Here is a 17508-nt window from a genome sequence, read left to right as displayed (position 1 = left end):
AGGTGAACTGAAGACTAGAGAGGCTCGAACGCAACAAGGATTGAGGTATGAAAGGATAGCAGCATTCAATAACGTATCGCTGACCCTGCTTTGTCCAAGATGAATTCCCGATCATGCCAGATGTAGTTGATATGAAGTCGAAGAACTGAAAATGCAGGGACCAGCGCTCATGTCCGGTCATCAAGTCCACCTCCCCCGGCTTGTGCGCCCGGCAAGATCCTCCACGTATCCCCCAGATATCGCGCTACCTTTCTTCTACCAGGTTCTCAGTCAATATCCTCAATGGTATCGACCATCTGCGCAAGATCAAGACGCTCTATGACAGCGCCTGTTCTTTGCTGGACCCTGAAGCCAACCCCATTTGAAGCCTTGCTCATCCCTACGTCGGGATTCCACACAGGTATCAGGTCCAACAACCTCGGTGGGAAATAGGATCGTGTCCCCCCAGAACTGATTGCTGGCGTAGATGCACTGCGCGGGGTGCCTGCTCTCTGCTTTTGGAGTTTTAGTGTTTCTTTCTCATACCTCGCAGCAGCATTTGCTGGCATGGTTCGAGCAGCAAATACGCTCGGCCACTCTACCACTTTGAGCGCTAATTTCTGTATCTCAAATGCAACGTAGCCGGGCGAGACGAGGACGATCTTTTGACGAGCCACCGGATGGTCACTATACTGCTCAAGCATGCGAGCAAATCCATTGTCGAGGCAGGCAGCGACAAATATTGCGTGGCAATTCGGCGTTGAGAGATAGAGGTGGAAGTTTTCTGTGAGTATGAATGGTCAGTAAATTCATAGTGTCTTGAACAAGGACGTCGGGCCACACCTCTAATTTTGTCGTCCGCCCTCTCTTTCCCTCTTCCGGCATCGAAGAAATCGAACAATGGGATTTTCTCGGTGAACTGAACCGCAAAATCGGCTACACTCACACCCGGAGGGACACTTCGACGCCGGTTTTGTACCATGCCTAATCGATTCCCACTCCCGAAGTTGAGGAAAACGCGAGTGACGACCTTGGATGCTATTGGGATAGTCCCATTCTGATTCAAGATGTACTTGATGGCTTCATTGCGGATGCTTGTAGCGGCGATGGCACCTGGGCCGGTACCCTCGACGTAGCTGACTGCCGACGTGCCTCCTTGCGGACCACCATAGCCGGAGATATTTGAAGCCCACTATTTGTTCTCGCGGAGTTAGTGGATCGAACGGTATAGCACGATGAGATGCATGCTCACGAGGTAGGCATCGCCATCTATCAACACAACAACAAATGGTTGTGCCGGCAGAGGAAAATCTTGCGTGAGGGTGGCCATAGGGTCATGTGGTGGCTCGACCCTTGTGGTGCACCTGAGATACTCTAGATCAAGCTGGGTGTCAATCAGCTTCTCTTCCACCTTCCGAGCCTGCTTATTCATGGCTTTTAACGATGCCGTCTCGGTGTTAAGTCTTGCTTGAAGTTTGGCGAGAAGGACAGACTCGTTTTCCAAGCTGACTTTGAGATTCTTAGCCCGAGCCTCGAGGGTTGCACATTTACCTCGCTCCTCTACCAGCAACCGTTGCGCTCTGGCGGCCTTTTCCCGTTCAGATTCTAGGGCCTTGGTGAGTTCGTACAGTTCGGTGCGGTACTTGTCAAATTGAATGTTTGCTTGGTCACAAAGTTCATAAGCAAATTCGAGTTCCAACTGCAAGTCTTCCACCTTGTCAGCGAGGGTGTCGAAGTCCATAACATCGCTGAAACTCGCAGTATCCACTGTCGCTCGGTTCTGGGTTTGGACATGAGCGCTCTCATCAACATCAGATTTGCCTTCTGACCGGAGCAGTGAACCAAGCAAGCTGATGCACCTTGACATGAAGAAAGTTTTGGCTGTGCTTGAGGACCCAAGGCGTGAGGACCAAACGCGTTTCGTCGAAATGCTGTTTAAATTCAGAGCCTCTTGGCACGGCGGGCACCCGCTAGTATATAAATACAAGTCTCTTCCAGCACCGATAGGTCTTCTCTTCGTTCTCAATCCTATTCATGTTTATGACCTCTAGATTGGTCTAATAAATTCCTCTTCTACTGTAACTGAATCTCTTCATCTTGTCTCACAGCCTTTCGTGTATACCACCTCGAAACCTACCTTCCTGTTCGATCATCGACCTGTTCCTCTCTTTGCGTTGTACTATCGACGACTTGACGCTGACGATGGGACGCTCAAGATCACCCCATAAACGCAAGTCGATTTTAACAGAGAACCTTTTTGAGCCATGCCGAAAAGAATCATCCTCAGCTTCACCGCGCGGCCGGTCCGCCTCACCTTGCAAACGAACTTCCATACTACATACGACCATCTTCGAACCCCCAAGAAACACGGGATCTCTATCTGATCTTTTAAGTCAGAACCAGGCCAACCACGACACCCTCAAAGACGAAATTCGAGGCTTGAAACGGGAAATAGAAAATCTCGAAGATGGCTCAGCTAAGCGACTGAAAATGACCGAAGACTGCCTATCCTACGAACTCGACTTGAATATCAACGAGCTAGAAAGAACGAACATACAGCTCAAAATGAATAGTATCACAAAAAGGCAGGCCGTCCAATTCAATGAGCAACTCTGGGATCAACGAATCAATCTCAACGGTCTCCGTTTCCGGGCCTCAGTGGACCTTTACAATAGCGAATTGCCCGACATGAAGGAGATGAATATCAGATCAAACCAGAACAGGATGAACGCCCGGCTCGCTGTCAATCTCTACTTCACCAAAACTAATCAAAAGCCATGCACCGGGCTCGAAAAGGTCCCGAATCGAAAAAACGACCTGACGCAGAGGAAATTCAGAACAGAATTGATTGATGCTTATAACTCAAGAGACCCTACGGATCCTACCTTCTTATGGTGTCCAGTCTTAAGAGATTATTTCGATCCGAGTCTAATGACAGCGGCCCATCTCATGCCATACGCTATGCCGGACAAATTCATTGAAGAAGTTTGCGGACCCGGCTCGTCTCTATATAAGATGACGCCGGAAAATGGGTTAATGCTCAATTTTCGAGTCGAAAAAGCCTTCGATATGGGCCACATGAAATTACCTTTCCCATAAGAAGGGGGGTAACACTGAAAGCCCACGACATTCATTATCGGCGACTGCAATGGGGCCCTCTTAACGAGTCTGGCTCAGGAAATATCTATATGCCTGGGACTGGTACGGATCATAGGCCATCTAAGCGAATTCTCTATGCAAGATACGTTCTGGAACGCCTTGAATTACTTTGGAGATATGAAGGAGGACGCCTTACCGATAATGACTGGCAGATTCCGCTGATCCAAGAGCTACGTCTGCGGAGGCCGTGGCCAACTATTGGGCCGTACCTATGGGAGTCTGGTTATTTGCAGGATTGGACGCAGGAGATTGGTCTTCCTTTCAACACTGATTTGCTGGAAGACGTATGCAAGGCTGCTAATAAAGATGCTGATCCGAACTGGAAGGCACAGGTTATGGAGCTCCCTGAGCGCGAGAGAACGCTTGTCCGCAGATCGACATTGCAGGACTATCTTGGCAACAAAAGAGTAGTCCAGCAGCAGCAGCAGCAGGAGGAGGAGGAGGAGGAGGAGGAAGAAGAAGAAGAAGAAGAAGAAGAAGAAGAAGAAGAAGAAGAAGAAGAAGAAGAAGAAGAAGAAGAAGAAGAAGAAGAAGAAGAAGAAGAAGAGTCAGGAATGAAGTGGCATAACTGATGGAGATCTGCACCCAGCCACCGACGAGCTGAACACGAGGCTTGATAAGTTTGTGGGCAACTGTGCCTCTGGTGCTCATGAGACGGCAGGTTGAGGCGGATGGAAGCTTAAGGGCTGACTTAATGGCACATTATTCAGTGGTATAGTCGGGAGAGAATGAAAACAAATGCTCCGTCATTTATCCATACGATCCGGGGGGCGGAATAGAAGTGTGTTATGTGCCTGCGACAAGACTTTGAAGAGTATGCGTAGAAGGAGTGGTTATCTAAATCACAGGTAAAGGCGAGCGAGAGGGGACACAGAAGGAGAGAATGTCGCAAGAATCCGACGATAGAGGTCAGCCAAAAGGATTGTGGAAAGTTGTAAGCAGTGGAGTCAATATAACGGAAGCGGCGCCTGATGCGAGCGGGGCGGGGGACTTGGCGATATCAGAAAGGAAATGTCCCACTGCCCAGTGAGTTCATGGGCAGGCGCAAGATGCAGTCTTTTGCAGATTTGAATAGTACATTCAGTTTTGTTGTCTGCAATAGATAGCCGCGGCGGTCTCTGCACAGCGGCATGGCGGTACATGTGCAGGACCCAAAGCCCTGCAACACACAATACGATTCGGTCCTTGACGATCCACCGTCGAAGGTGGCCTAGAAGCCTCTTCCGCTGGCTGCCATCCTCTCCAAACTAGGCACGGCGTTGAAATTGCCGACGCCCATTCCTCCATTGATACCCGACATTGCTCCCATTGTGCCTGCATGAATAGGCCGATTGCCCATGCTGGGTTGCTCTTCCAGGTCCTCGTACCTCAATGTATAAATCCGCCGAACCTTCTTCCAAAGTTTCGTGTCCCACCAGATGTAGTAGCCTTGCTCGCTCACTTTGTCATCCAGTAGCACCGGGCTAGGTGACGCGTCGTCCCTGGTGAGCCACTGCTTCTCTCTCATGTGATACCGCCATTTGCGCGCCACCAGCTCTTGGGCCACCAGCATTTGTATGTAATCCCGAGGCATGGTGTAGAAGATGAAGAATAGTGTTTCATCTACAAATCCGGTGATCCGGGTAGACAGTGGTGCGATTTTCTTGACAGTGTAGCAGTCTGGTATGCTGTACTCCGAATCCAATGGCCGTAGTGGTGTTGCATTGGGTTCGGCCCATGGCCCTGGGTAGGATGACAGTAGCGGTTCTTGAGAGCCCATATTGATGCCGAGAGTTGACAAGTCTACCCCCCTCATCAAACTTCTTGCAGCTGGGCTCGCATTGTCTTGTTCTGCAATATAACCCTTCATCCCGAATCGGTCTTTTTCACCCATCCCTGCGAAGATCGAGTCGTGGTCGGCTCTTGTTCCGATCTCCCGATCTCCGAACATATCTCGCGGCTGCATTCCCATTGACTGTGACGGCGATTCCTGTAACTGCGTCCTTCCATCTTGCCCCAAGAATCTCTCTTGACCTATGGCCGCATTCATACTCTGAGATATAGGTGATCGAGCTAAAACTCCACCGTCAGCGATTGGCGCGGTCACATGAGTGGGGGAGCTATACAAATTTGTGTCTGTCCGGACGGCGAAGTTACTCTGCTGGGGTCACCAGGCGTGCTGTCGCCCTGTTGATTTGGTTGCCGCTGCCCCAGCCCGGGAGGTCCACTTGGAGCTTGGCTTGCTCGTCGTACGGGTTGGGAAGACTCCGAGGAGAACTCCATCGGAGCATTCCTGGAGTAGGTATCAGTAGGATAGAAGCCGTCTCTACCGGTAGTAGGTTGTTGCTGTCGAGAGGAGATATGAGACCGTGAAGCTTGCATTTGCTGTCTCTGTGCCTGTTCGTTCTGAGGTGGCCCAGTCTGCCAGGCACTGGAGCCAACACTGTGGCTTTGCGATTGAAGGCTGCTGTTGTTTAAGCTGGGAAAGGAAGACGCCGACAGATCGAGTTGCGTGTTTGCTCTCGAACCCATAGCTTGTGCCCAGCTATCGGGCGCTACAGAGTCTCGTGCTTGTTGCGAGGGTGCTGGAAGGCCGCCTTGCCCCCAAGTTGCTGCCGCTGTGTCAGCAGATATCTCTGTGACTGATGGATAGACGTACCAGGCTTACCCGCAACAATCCTGCCGCTGTTAGCGGATCGGCCTTGTGAGTGTTGATTCATGTTGTTCACAGCAGGAAGTTGTCGTCCTTGTCCTAGAGAAGATTAGTTAGCACGTGGCACCAATGCAGGTACGAAAAAACAGCAATGTTAACGAGCTATTTGCAGAAAGGTCCACCTCAACAGAGGAGCCCCACGTGACCTGACAGGCCTGCCCGGCGGACTCATCCCAGTTGTAAAGGGAGTGAAAGCGCAGGCTGAGCTTTCCGTGGGTAGAAGAACCCTATGGTTGGATCGGTGCGAAATGGGCCTGTACATGCCATCGCGTAGCCGCGAACCTTGGTGCTTGAAGAATGTATCTGCACCCATACCCGTCTGCCAAAGCGCATTGCTCCGTAGCCAGTTGCAGAACATCTACCGCCATTGCGTAGGCTTAGGAGATTTCTTTTGCAACTATTGCTTTGGTGTGACCGCGCCAGGTTGGGCCCACGGAATTGAATGTATCACGCAGTCGCAGCATATCCATTCGTCGCGACTTCCAGTGTGCTTCAGAATCGGCGCAGTCTTGTGGGAGAGCGCTGAAGCTTTGGCTGATATTTCACGTTTTGCGCATTTGTGTCGTAGAGCCGTGTAAAAGGACATCCTCTTTCCCAAGCCGTGTGTACAGATTGCCCCCCTCTTTCGAGCCATCCAGTATCCATAATCAGCCATCCGTGCGAGAGCAGCCGGTGCGACATATGCATCACATTCCCCGTGGTTCATTAAAGAGAAAATTGAACGCAGTGTGCCGTGCGAGGGAGCCACAAACCCACCTTGTCGATTCATCTCGGTGTTCGACTTGACAGTCTGTACCGAACCCAGATGCTTTCGCACAGGGGAGAGTGATTGCTCAGTGCGCAAATCTCAGATCGGCCGTGTTGGCGTACGCGTCAGTGATAAGGAGGTGAGGGAGGTGTTGTCTGTTGTTGACCTGTGTTGTTCACAGGTCCTCTAGAGGCTCGGAGCGCAGTCTGCAGTCCGCAGTCCGGATTCAGATCCAACCTGCTGGCCTTGGCGCGACTAGGATCCGAATGTCATGTCCGCTGAAGAAACGAAGCACGGGGCATTCAATAAACACTTTCCAGCCTCTTAACACAGTTTTAGAATTGCGAAGAAGTCATGAGACCCTCGCGATTCACCAGAGATCGTTTTACATTAAAGCAACTTGTCTACAAACGTCTTTTAGCCTCCGAGTCGCCAAATCCTCGAGGGCCCAAGTTCAAGCATCCGCCCGTGTCTAATCATGGTGGTCAATCGACTGTCTGTGGGTTGATGAGGCTAACTCTATGGCCTTTCCCAAATGGTTTGTTCGAAAAGACGCTGCTCAACCGGTAACGCCGTGCTCACTGTTCCCCGAAAACGATTTAAAGCAATAATCCTATGGCGAGTTCGACGTTGCCGCCTGCCTGTCGAAGCGCTGCAATGGCCTCCTCTCTTGTAAAGCCCAGTTCGGTTACTTGCGCTATCGATTCTGCTGTGATTGGCCGCGTTTCCCCAAAGTTGCTAGAACCCGCGCCTGGTTGAGACACAGAAGGTCCGGCAGGCGCAGTGGCAGATGATTGCCCAGCTGTGGTGGCGCTCCGCTGAGCTGACCCCGATCGCTGGCCAGCCGACGGTGCTCCTGGAATGACAGTCCCGGTCGTGGTGCCAATTGTGCTTCCTCCAGGTCCTTCAACCTTGGGCTCGTTTTCTAGAACCTCCTCCATCATCTTGGGCAGCTCGCTTTCCGGCAAGAACGGGATCTCGTCATTTTCAATTCGCAGGCAGTTCTTTTTCAGATCGATGCACATCTGGTGCCGCTTTAGCATATCGAGCCCTAATAGCAAATCCACGTCTTTGCCTTCCATAACGGTGAAGCTGCTGGCTAGGTTGTACTGTCCAATTTGAATCTCGGCCGAATGGACTCGACCCAAGATTTGGGCAGTACCAACACCTTTTGCTATTCCCCCGAATCGTTTGTCAACCAGCCGCAGGATGCCACACCGTTCGGCAGCTGACGGGGACATGATAGTGGTCTGTGCACCTGAGTCCACGAAGGCTTTGATAGGATGGCCGTTGACGACAACATCGATATAAAGCATGGTGACCTTACCAAACGCTGCGAGACGAGCGTTAAACCAATTTTGCCCAAGAGCGGATCTTTGACTTACCTTCGGGAAACTCTTCCACTGCTTTTTGCATGTTTTCTAGAACACGGTCTTGTCGGATCATTTCCTCAATCTTCTGCTGTGCGTCGACATTGAATGGGTCCGCTTCTAACAGCGCAATCTGCTCCTCTTTCTCTCTCTGCATCTCGTCTCTCTGTCTCAGCCTCTCCTCCAGCAGATCGTGGAATCTTTGCGGATCCTGAGCGGCAGCTGCAAGTTCGGGATCTTGTCTCCGGAAACCGGCCATGACCGCCGCGTCTCGTAACAAGTGGGATCTGAGTTGCTCGGTATCATTCATGCTTCTTAATATTGGTGCCGCAGGCTGGCCGCCGGGGGTGCCTTGAGCGGGCCGTCGTCTTGGAGGAGTTGCGTGAATGGCCATGGCTATTAAATCACCTTCCTGGACATTAAACTGGGCAAGCGTCACGGAGGTGTCTGTGACTGGCATCCCATCTTTTAAGAACATCTGGGCAGATGGAGGAACACCGATCTCAGCTTCGACGAAGGCTTTGATGTTGTTCAGGGTCATGTCAGGGCCGACATCGAGAGTGATGAGATCTGTCTGCAGCTCTCTGTCTGACGAGACTATGGTTATGGAGATACGCCTGCAGACGCGTCAGTCCGGAACAGCGTGAGAAGTCTCATTAGATCGCTTGCGCCTACATGACGGTGGTTGGGCTGCGGAGGATGGGGTTATATGAAAAGGGCTGGAAGACTGCGCCGGCGAGTTGTCGAATATCTGTTCAAACGGGACAGCGACGATCCGAACAAATGTAAAACTGGGAAGCAGACAATATCTCGTCAAGGGGACAGAGAGCAGTTGAACGCGTTCAAGTATGATTTCTCATCAACGCGGCAAACAAAGGAAATATTGCCTTATGGAAGAATTGGATGTTCATGGAAGAACTACTTAGGCACATTTGCGATGACGCACTGGTGGGCCGGCCGCTTAACTTACTGTATATAGGTGAAGCAGCTGGTACATGTTACCTGGAGCTCCTCCCTAGAAGGCAAAGAGGGACCCTCTGATTAAGCGTGCCTGCCTTAAATAACACGCCGCACTACTTGGTACCTACCTAACTAAACTCCTCACGGGGGCACAGTGTTCAGTCCCAGCCCAGGTAGTTGGCCCTCAAGGCCCCTCCCACCTTTTGCCCACCCCTCCCTCCATACTAAAACTGGGAGGAGTAGGCGCAGTGCCTTCTGCCCTAGAGTCGCGTGCCGCGCAATTTCTTCATCTCACTTACTGCTTGAGCCACATCATATTCCCACCAACCTGCCATGCACTTCGTCGCTTCGCTTCCCCATTGACACCCATTAACCAAGCAGCTGGCTCTTTCCAGGGACAGTGATTGCGCTCCGCTGCTCTCTGCTCTGTCACTCTTGACCTAGCGACTGCACCCTTCTTTCTCTGGTCTCTTCCCCCCGTATGCGTCGGGCCTGACGCAAATTGAATTTTCACTCACGCCATTTTTGTGGCTTTCTCCCCTGGGGCCTTCCTTCCCATCTTGAGTCTTCGAAGAGAGCAATCTTGGAGCTTCTCAATCAAACAGCCAAGTCAGCTACCAGCCAACTGGCGCGAGTCCGACTTGCTGTCCAATCCTTCTTCAGTCGGCATCTCACAGTAGAAGTCGCCTGTTTATCCGGTTGATGATTGCTCTGAACCAGTCAAAATGCCCCCAAACCAGGATCCCTCCAGCCAATCAGAGGAATCCACCAAGCCGAGTTCCGCCAAGGTAGACTCCAGAGGCGGTCAACCCTCCCAAGACGAAGATGGCTTTATCGACATCCAGGCCGAGGACGTGGAAATGCAAGACAGCGATTCGGATGCTGTTGCCCCACCTCCGAAACCCTCGTCTGAATCTTTAGAGCTACAGCGTATTAGTCATTCCGACAAAGCTGAAGAGGTACCCGAGGAAGAAGACGATTCTGAGGACGACCGTGATTTCATGGCCAGCCATCCCTTGTTGAACATGCTGACTGGGCGGCTGGGGGCACGCAGACGGGGCTCGTCGCACAAATGGGATCGCCTTCACCCTGAAAACCAAGCACTATCTGTATCTGATGTGGATCAGTGCACTTCACTTGAAGAGGCGGCTTTCCCGCCAGAAGAGAGGGCAAGCCGGGAAAAGGTATGCCTTCAATCAAGACTATTTCCTATACAAAACACTGCATGAAATGCGCCTCTGCCGATCCTTGATCGCTTTGCTGACAAGAGCTGTCACTCAGTTCCAGTACCGTTTGACCAGATGTCCGGAGTTGAGTTTGGGGCTGTTCACCCAGCCGACAAAAGCAGAGTTGAAAGATTCGCCAACACCGTCTCAGCGACGGCTCATAGCGCATATCGTCTCGACCAGAACTCCTGCGCCCTGTGTCACTGAGGCTTCGATGGGCGTTCCCTCAAATTGGAGGACGAGAAGGTCTTCACTGCCATCCAGCGAGGACAAGGAGCCGTTGGGCCACCAGGACATGGGAGGGACTATCTGTGTTCATTCTTTGGCGGTGGCACCCGAGTTTCAGAGAATGGGATTGGGTTCCATCTTGATGAAGTCGTACATCCAACGTATGAAAGATTCCAAGATCGCTGACCGGATATCTCTACTTGCACATGATCATCTTGTTCCGTTCTACACTGGGCTTGGATTTGCAAACATGGGACCGAGTGCGGTAACGTCCCACGGCGGAAACTGGAATAATATGGTAACTCTCAGCATCATTACCATGTTGCAGGCCGGACTAACTAACCTGACACCAGATACTCGAGTTTAATCATGAGGACGATGACTAGACGCGGATCATGTCGCAACGAAAAACCTGAACGGCCGCCTTACTGGTTGCACCTGGTTGGCATCACAACACTCTTAGGGCTAGATTATGGGAAAACTCCTCGCTCGGATTGGATGGACGATACGCATATTTTACCTTGGGCCTTGATACGACATTTGGCGAAGGCGGCTGGCAATGGTTTCTATGAAGGTTGACTATTAGATGACGCCGTGATACCAAAACGGAATGAGCAAGGGTGTATCGGCTCAAGTGTCGTGTTCCACTGCCTGAGACATGTCGTGGTGTACTCGGTAGATGTACGGGTACTGACGTCCAGAAAATGAACACTGAGTTTTGCTTCCAGGAGGCATTTATGGCCAGCCTGGGGTTATGTGTGTATCTTGGTCCCCAACAAAGGGCACATGATGGCAGGCCAGTGGGCGTCTGTCCTGCCGCCCTCCCCTTGGCTGCAACCACGGGCGAGCCACTGATAGTGACAAAAACTTTTGGGATGTACCGGTAGTTCATTTTCTCAATCAGACTTATCGTAGTGGTAGTTGGCTGAGAAGAAAGAGGTCGATGGAAAGGAACAATGGCGGGTTGAACGTAAAGCCGAGGGAAGCGCAGGCGGAGCGCAACGAGCCTCACCAATGACACTCCATGCAATTAACTCACTCCGCTTGTAGCCCTTGGTGTTCTGGTTGGCACTTCGCTTCAAAACTCCCGGTTTGTTCCTTGCCTCCATCATCGCCCGATGAGGGATGGATGGAGGGATGGATCGGTATCCCATTGTCTGCAGGTGACGATATTGCTCTGGAAATCTACTCCTCCTTCCACCATGATTCATATCTAGGTTTATCTTCTCTAATATACTCCATCTTCGGCTTTCTGCCTCTGGTTGATCTTCAATCTCTTTTCGATTCCTTTCTGTCCCATCGAAAAAGGCAACCCACTGTCTAGTTCAGCCCTGCTGCATCTCGGAAGTCCCTACCAAACTCGACAATACAAGATTATTCGCCTGAGTCGCCCGCTGCTGAGCGCATCCCCACGATTTCAAGGCCAGTCCCAGCTTGGGCAGAGCGCGCTAGTTGGTGTATACGAGATACATATGGTCGTCTTGCGGACAGCCCAGCACCAAACAGGATAATAGTGTGGAGGAACCTGACGGAACAGTGCGGGAGAAGGGCGTCTACAGTCTACGGGATCAGGCACGCTCAGGCCTATCGCAGCCTGCGCTCACCAATTCCTAATCGGTTACCGAGCATCAGATCATTCGTTTAAAGACCTAACCTGGGCCGCGACTGCAATCCGTCAACGAATTTTCCCTCTGCTACCTGGCATCACTCGCCAGAGAGCAGGATCCATAGACACCATGCCCACCAACCGACCCTTCTTCGCCAACTTCTTCTCGGCCTTTCGAGCCCGCACGAACCCGACGTTCCAAGCAAAATCTAGCTCGACCTACGATGCCGTGTCGCCGGGCTCGCTTGTTGCCGCTGCACATGTTTCTACAACAACAGCGACGGTAACCTCGTCTGGCACAAGAACAATATCTACGAAAGCGACGGGTGAGACCTCAACCCCACCACAACAAGCGCAGCCAAAACCTAGCTCGACCACTCCGCTTCCTTTCTCGTCCAACCCAAGTTCACACCGATACGCAACGCCTCTGTCCAGGTCACCGGGGACGAGCTCACCCGGCCCTCACGCGACGCATACGGCCCCGAACCTATCAATGTCCCCGCCCGGCACATCAACCCCCATGACGAGAGGCCGACAGAGACGTGGCAGCGACAGCTCTAATTCTTCAGGAGGATTCATCGATGCCTTGGGTCCGGAGAAATGGTATATCGGCGGCCGGAATGCAGCGGGTGAAGAGACATTTTACAAACTTGGCTTGGTAACAGGTGGAGCCGGGAGAAGAGTTCGCAGCTTGGACCGGTTGAGTCTTTGAATTTGGGAAAAAGTTTTGGAATAACTGTCAAAGAAGAGAAGGAAAAGACCAAATTGAGTTGCAACGCGAAGTCACAACGGCAACCCTTTCAAACACAAAAGGCTATGGGGTCGTTATCCACAAATTCTCAATTTTCTACAATCAGCTCCTTGAAACACGTCTTGTCATCACTTCCCACGCGGCTCCAGGGACAAATAGTCCCAAAAAGGCCGGGAGGGAAAGCCAGAGAACTTCAGGCTTCGTGATGGGATAAGATGAGACGAGCGGCGGCGAACGTTGAAGAAAGGGTCAAACCACCCTTTCCAATGAGGGTGTACAGAGCAAGGTGTCAACGGCGTTAGGATCTATACTAAAAAATTGCAATGGCAATGGGCATAGGGAGGGCAGGTCTTTACGGCGTTGCACATATTGACGACCAGGTGCTAACCTTTGCTCCTTTCCTCTGGTATGGGAAAGCATTAGCTTGCACGGGTATGCAACATAGCCATGGCAGTGCCTAAAATATGACAGATGACGACCAGAAGAAAATCCTGTTCCCGTATTCGGTACTCCGTGTTCTGTACTCGGGTACCGCAACGGCGGATCTTCCTCACCCTAGGGCAGCGGAATGGAGGGGAACAAGACTCGGTAAAGACGTCTAGGCCAGCTGCCCAGTATTTACAGCAGCACGAATACCGAAATTGGCAGCGCGATCAAACACAAGCGGTCCTCGCGGTCTAATGAGCTTGTATGCTTGGCCGGGGCGAATGCATTGAGGAATATGTTGATTATGGCACACTGCATATATATGCAGATGGCGGGGACATAACAAATACCCAGCATCATACTCACTCAGTATGAGGTACTCTGGGTAGGAAATGATTACATACTTGTTACGGAGCCTGTCTGTGGGTGTCGCTACCTCGCGAGCTCGTACGAAGCCCGCCATGGATGCTTTGCCATCCGCCTGCCGAGGGAAAATCTTTAATCCGTCTAATTACCGTATCTGGTTTAGACTTTGCGGTTTTAATAACCAAGCAGCTTGCGTGAGGCCTAAAAGCCGTAAATGTTCATTGGTTCGAGCCACCGACTCTCCTCCACCCGCAGAGCACCCATCCTGATTCTCACCAAGGCCGTGGCCCGCTTCATGCAGCTTGTGTGATCTTGCCGGGTTCCACCTAAAATACGAGACTCAGCGAAGCCCTGCTGTGTCATTTCTGGCGTGCAACAATCTGTTCCTTTTTCGCTGTCGTCGTTTGCTGATTGTTTGCCATGACCACAACAGAGGAATGCCCAGCACCAAAATCTGACCTCCCAAGTCAGTGCCCGAGTGCGACTTTACTCGGTCATCGATGCTAAGGCAATCCCTAGGCTACCTCGATCCCAAACTTCCCTGAGGACTAGACATCCCTAGGCTTCCCCAAGGGGGGGCCGCACCTGGCCTTGTTCAAGTGCTAGTTACCCGGTAGAGCAGACACCCGTTGCCACCAGTGCCTGTGCAGGGTAGGTTGGCCCCTCCTCCAGCCTGTTTCATCTCCTACTGGGTACTTGCACCCTTGAACGCCTCCTGCACGCGCCCCCTCCTCGAACAAGACGTTTCAGTGTGTGCTCCCGTACCCCGTACGGAGTTACTATGTACTGCGTATAGGTAAGTGCCCTTGGGCCCCAGTTGTGGAAATCCTGTTTTGGCGGATGCGACAAACTAAATCTCTACGACAAGTGTCGCATGGCATTTGCCTCACATTTGAACAAGCGAGAAAGTCAAAAAGCCGATTACCTGGACGGGGCAAACGGGGGCATCCAAAACCAACCCAAGTGGTCGTGGGCTGCTACCGAGTACTTTGCAGCGCAGATCTTGGAGCCAAGTGGCCATCTGGCGCCCTGACGAGCGCCTAGTCGCTGCCATCTTGCGCAACCCTCATCTGGCGCTGCAAGTCCCAAATCCGCTTCAAGCCGGATGCATGAACAAGATGTCAAGTCAATACGAATTCCAACTTGATCATTACTTCGCTTGAATCGATCTAGGTTGGCGCGCTTCGGTGGTTCTGCTTTGCGGCGCTGATCTCTCGAATCCTCGATCGTTAATTGGTCCTGTCTTCAACGACTGTTGACCGAATGAGACTCCTTCCACAGCACGCTGCTCAGTCATCCTGGGACATTGATCACTGGGAACCACTCGAACTCTAAGGATCGCTGGGGGGCAAGATGCTCCTTCCAAGTCCCGTCAAGGTGCAGCCCGCCCATGCGCCCGTGGTGCCTACACCGAATTTCGCATAGCTCTACTCTGCACCTTCTTCTGATTCATGGTAATTCAACCCCATGTCCCATGTGTCAAGCAACTTTCCCCTTACCATAGAGACCAGCTTTATCATTCTACCATTATTTGTAACCAGCCTCCACCTCTGACCTCAAAAACTCCGACCTTTCTCTGGCCTTGGAATCAATGCTTCGTCGCGAACAAAGCCATGGACTCTCTCTGATAGGTGAAGATGGTCCCTCGAAAACGCGGTCGGGAAGAACATCCTGATGGTGTCGTCAGGGCGGCGAGCAAATCATATTTTGCCGCCCCGCTAACCAAGTCTTTAACATCCGATCACCTCTGTCCTCCCCCAAGTCCGTCTTCGAGTTGTAGCTGCCAGAAGCTCGCCGGGATGGAACGGATTTTTGCTCTGTCGCCAACGCCGATTGTCGTCCTGGACAAGGATTTCCAGGTGGTCATGCTTTCGAATGCCTGGCAGAAGCTGGCCCATATGCCCCTGGAAAAAGTTCATGGCAAAAACTTTCTGGAGACGATCGGCGACTTGGGCCTGCCAACAGATGCCGTCACCACTGCCCAACTGATTCAGGGTGCAATCGCAAGCCGCAGAGAGCAGCGCTCTCAACCCCTACCAGGCATCCCGTCTCCTAGCTATTGGCGGGTCCGGGTGTTACCGATTTTTGACGAGGACCAACTTCTTTACGTAGTTGTTGAGGGTGTAGACGCTACGGAAGAAGTCAAAAGGGCGCAAGACCAACTCGCTCAACTGTCGTCGGCCGAGACATATCGCATCTTGGTCAGCACCCTTCGAGACTACGCCATCTTCATGCTCGACACCAATGGATGTATCACCACCTGGAATACCGGTGCCATGTTGCTCAAACAGTACCAACAGGAAGAAATCCTTGGGAAACATTTCTCGACTTTCTACAGCGAAGAGGATCGAAAGGCTCGGAAACCAGAAAAGGAGCTGGAAGTAGCCCTTCGAGAGGGAAAGGTGGAAGATGAAGGCTGGCGTGTCAAAAAGGACGGGTCCAGGTTTTGGGCGAACGTCATCATCGCTCCTGTCTACCGCGACGGCGTTTTGACTGGCTATAGCAAGATCACGAGAGATTTAACAGAACGAAAGGCGGGAGAAGCGCGGCTGATTGCTGCTTACGAAGAGGCATCCAAAATGAAGTCCGACTTCTTGGCTAACATGAGCCACGAAATTAGAACCCCGATGCACGGGATGCTCTCTGCCTTGTCGCTACTGATCGACACGGGACTCACCGAGGAACAGAAAGAGCTGGCCAACATTGTCGATGAATCGGGGGCCATCCTGCTGCAGGTCATCAATGACATCCTCGACTACTCCAAGCTCAGCTCTGGTTCATTCTCACTCAACAAAGAGGTCATGAACATCGCGGAAATTGTAGCCGCAGTACGACGGTGTTTCAACATCGGGTCTTCAGAGAATTTGAGATTTGAAATCGACCTCGATCCTCACCTCCCGACCTTCGCCCAGGGAGATCCTCTTCGGTATCGTCAGATCTTGCAAAACCTGGTGTCAAATGCAATTAAGTTCACCGATAGAGGGTACGTGCGCGTCAAAGTCGCCCTCACCCATGAGGACGAAGCATCCTATGACATAAAAACAGAAGTGATCGATTCGGGTATTGGGGTAACCCCTGAGGCGGAGAACGTTTTATTCACCCCCTTCGCCCAACTGGACACCTCTTCGACCAAGAGATACAAGGGCACAGGACTTGGTCTTTCCATCTGCAAAAGTCTGGCCGAACTGATGGGTGGCGTAGTCGGTTATATGCGGAATCCAGAGCAACAGGGAAGCATATTCTATTTCACATCCAAGGTCAACAAACTAGAAGTCTCACCAGTTAAACCACTCGCCAAAGCAGTGCCGGATGCGGATCTGAAGAAGTTGGCACAAACAAAGCACATACTTCTCGTCGAAGATAACGCCATAAATCAAACCATCATGGTTCGTCTATTGCGCAGCTTTGGCTTTGAGAAAGTGGATGTGGCTGCTGACGGTGCGGAGGGGGTGAGGATGGTAACCCAAAAGCCTCTAGCTTACAGCCTGGTTTTGATGGACATTTCCATGCCCGTGATGGACGGTCTAACCGCCACAAGGAGGATTCGAGAAGCTGGCCATGTGGTCCCCATTATCGCGATGACTGCGAATGCGTTGAAAGGAGACGAAGAAGCGTACCTCGCTGAAGGCATGAACGACTATATTGCCAAACCTGTGGACAGAAGACTCCTTATGGAGTCGTTAGTGAGATGGTTGCGTTGAATTCCCAATCATGAAAGGGTATAAGCGACGCAGAACCTGAGGATCCTGAAGCCGGTCCAAAGAAATGTTGGACCATTCTCGGGACTCACGAATCCTGACGTGCACTTCGTCTGCGTGCATGTCCGTCCACATGTCGGGTGCGACGCCGTTGTTCCAATTTGCTTGGGTGGAACTAGCAGCTGATCAGTTTCGCACCCGAGATCTCGGTCAAACCGACCGGCCTCGAACTTTAATATCAAGATAACTGCAAGGATGTCGGGATCACGCCAAATTTTGAGGGGACGACCGGGCTTCAC

General features: G+C 51.8%; 7 protein-coding genes across 7 annotated transcripts; 4 read left to right on the top strand and 3 right to left on the bottom strand.

Annotated features, from left to right (window-relative positions):
* Positions 1-266: 266 nt before the first annotated feature.
* Z519_04328 (uncharacterized protein) lies at positions 267-1846 on the bottom strand (the record flags this gene model as incomplete). The annotated part of the gene is made up of 3 exons (XM_016762074.1): positions 267-763; positions 823-1171; positions 1232-1846. The coding sequence occupies 3 exons, from the start codon at positions 1844-1846 to the stop codon at positions 267-269; spliced, it is 1461 nt and encodes a 486-aa protein (XP_016622412.1).
* Positions 1847-2243: 397 nt separating this feature from the next.
* On the top strand, positions 2244-3078 carry Z519_04327 (uncharacterized protein; the record flags this gene model as incomplete). The annotated part of the gene is made up of 2 exons (XM_016762073.1): positions 2244-2282; positions 2377-3078. The coding sequence occupies 2 exons, from the start codon at positions 2244-2246 to the stop codon at positions 3076-3078; spliced, it is 741 nt and encodes a 246-aa protein (XP_016622411.1).
* A 1270-nt stretch (positions 3079-4348) lies between these two features.
* Positions 4349-5649, bottom strand: Z519_04326 (uncharacterized protein; the record flags this gene model as incomplete). The annotated part of the gene is made up of 2 exons (XM_016762072.1): positions 4349-5190; positions 5244-5649. The coding sequence occupies 2 exons, from the start codon at positions 5647-5649 to the stop codon at positions 4349-4351; spliced, it is 1248 nt and encodes a 415-aa protein (XP_016622410.1).
* A 1528-nt stretch (positions 5650-7177) lies between these two features.
* Z519_04325 (uncharacterized protein) lies at positions 7178-8489 on the bottom strand (the record flags this gene model as incomplete). Its single annotated transcript, XM_016762071.1, has 2 exons — positions 7178-7911; positions 7964-8489. The coding sequence occupies 2 exons, from the start codon at positions 8487-8489 to the stop codon at positions 7178-7180; spliced, it is 1260 nt and encodes a 419-aa protein (XP_016622409.1).
* A 1144-nt stretch (positions 8490-9633) lies between these two features.
* Z519_04324 (uncharacterized protein) lies at positions 9634-10748 on the top strand (the record flags this gene model as incomplete). The annotated part of the gene is made up of 3 exons (XM_016762070.1): positions 9634-10092; positions 10190-10660; positions 10716-10748. The coding sequence occupies 3 exons, from the start codon at positions 9634-9636 to the stop codon at positions 10746-10748; spliced, it is 963 nt and encodes a 320-aa protein (XP_016622408.1).
* A 1350-nt stretch (positions 10749-12098) lies between these two features.
* On the top strand, positions 12099-12680 carry Z519_04323 (uncharacterized protein; the record flags this gene model as incomplete). The annotated part of the gene is made up of 1 exon (XM_016762069.1): positions 12099-12680. The coding sequence occupies one exon, from the start codon at positions 12099-12101 to the stop codon at positions 12678-12680; it is 582 nt and encodes a 193-aa protein (XP_016622407.1).
* Positions 12681-15310: 2630 nt separating this feature from the next.
* Positions 15311-17212, top strand: Z519_04322 (uncharacterized protein; the record flags this gene model as incomplete). Its single annotated transcript, XM_016762068.1, has 1 exon — positions 15311-17212. One exon carries the CDS (start codon positions 15311-15313, stop codon positions 17210-17212), a length of 1902 nt encoding a protein of 633 aa, XP_016622406.1.
* Between the last annotated feature and the right edge of the window lie 296 nt (positions 17213-17508).

Source organism: Cladophialophora bantiana, assembly GCF_000835475.1.
Source record: "Cladophialophora bantiana CBS 173.52 unplaced genomic scaffold supercont1.5, whole genome shotgun sequence".
In the NCBI taxonomy this organism is placed as follows: domain Eukaryota; kingdom Fungi; phylum Ascomycota; class Eurotiomycetes; order Chaetothyriales; family Herpotrichiellaceae; genus Cladophialophora; species Cladophialophora bantiana.
The sequence above is the reverse complement of the archived record's forward strand: the minus strand, read 5'-3'. Positions and strand labels throughout refer to the sequence as shown.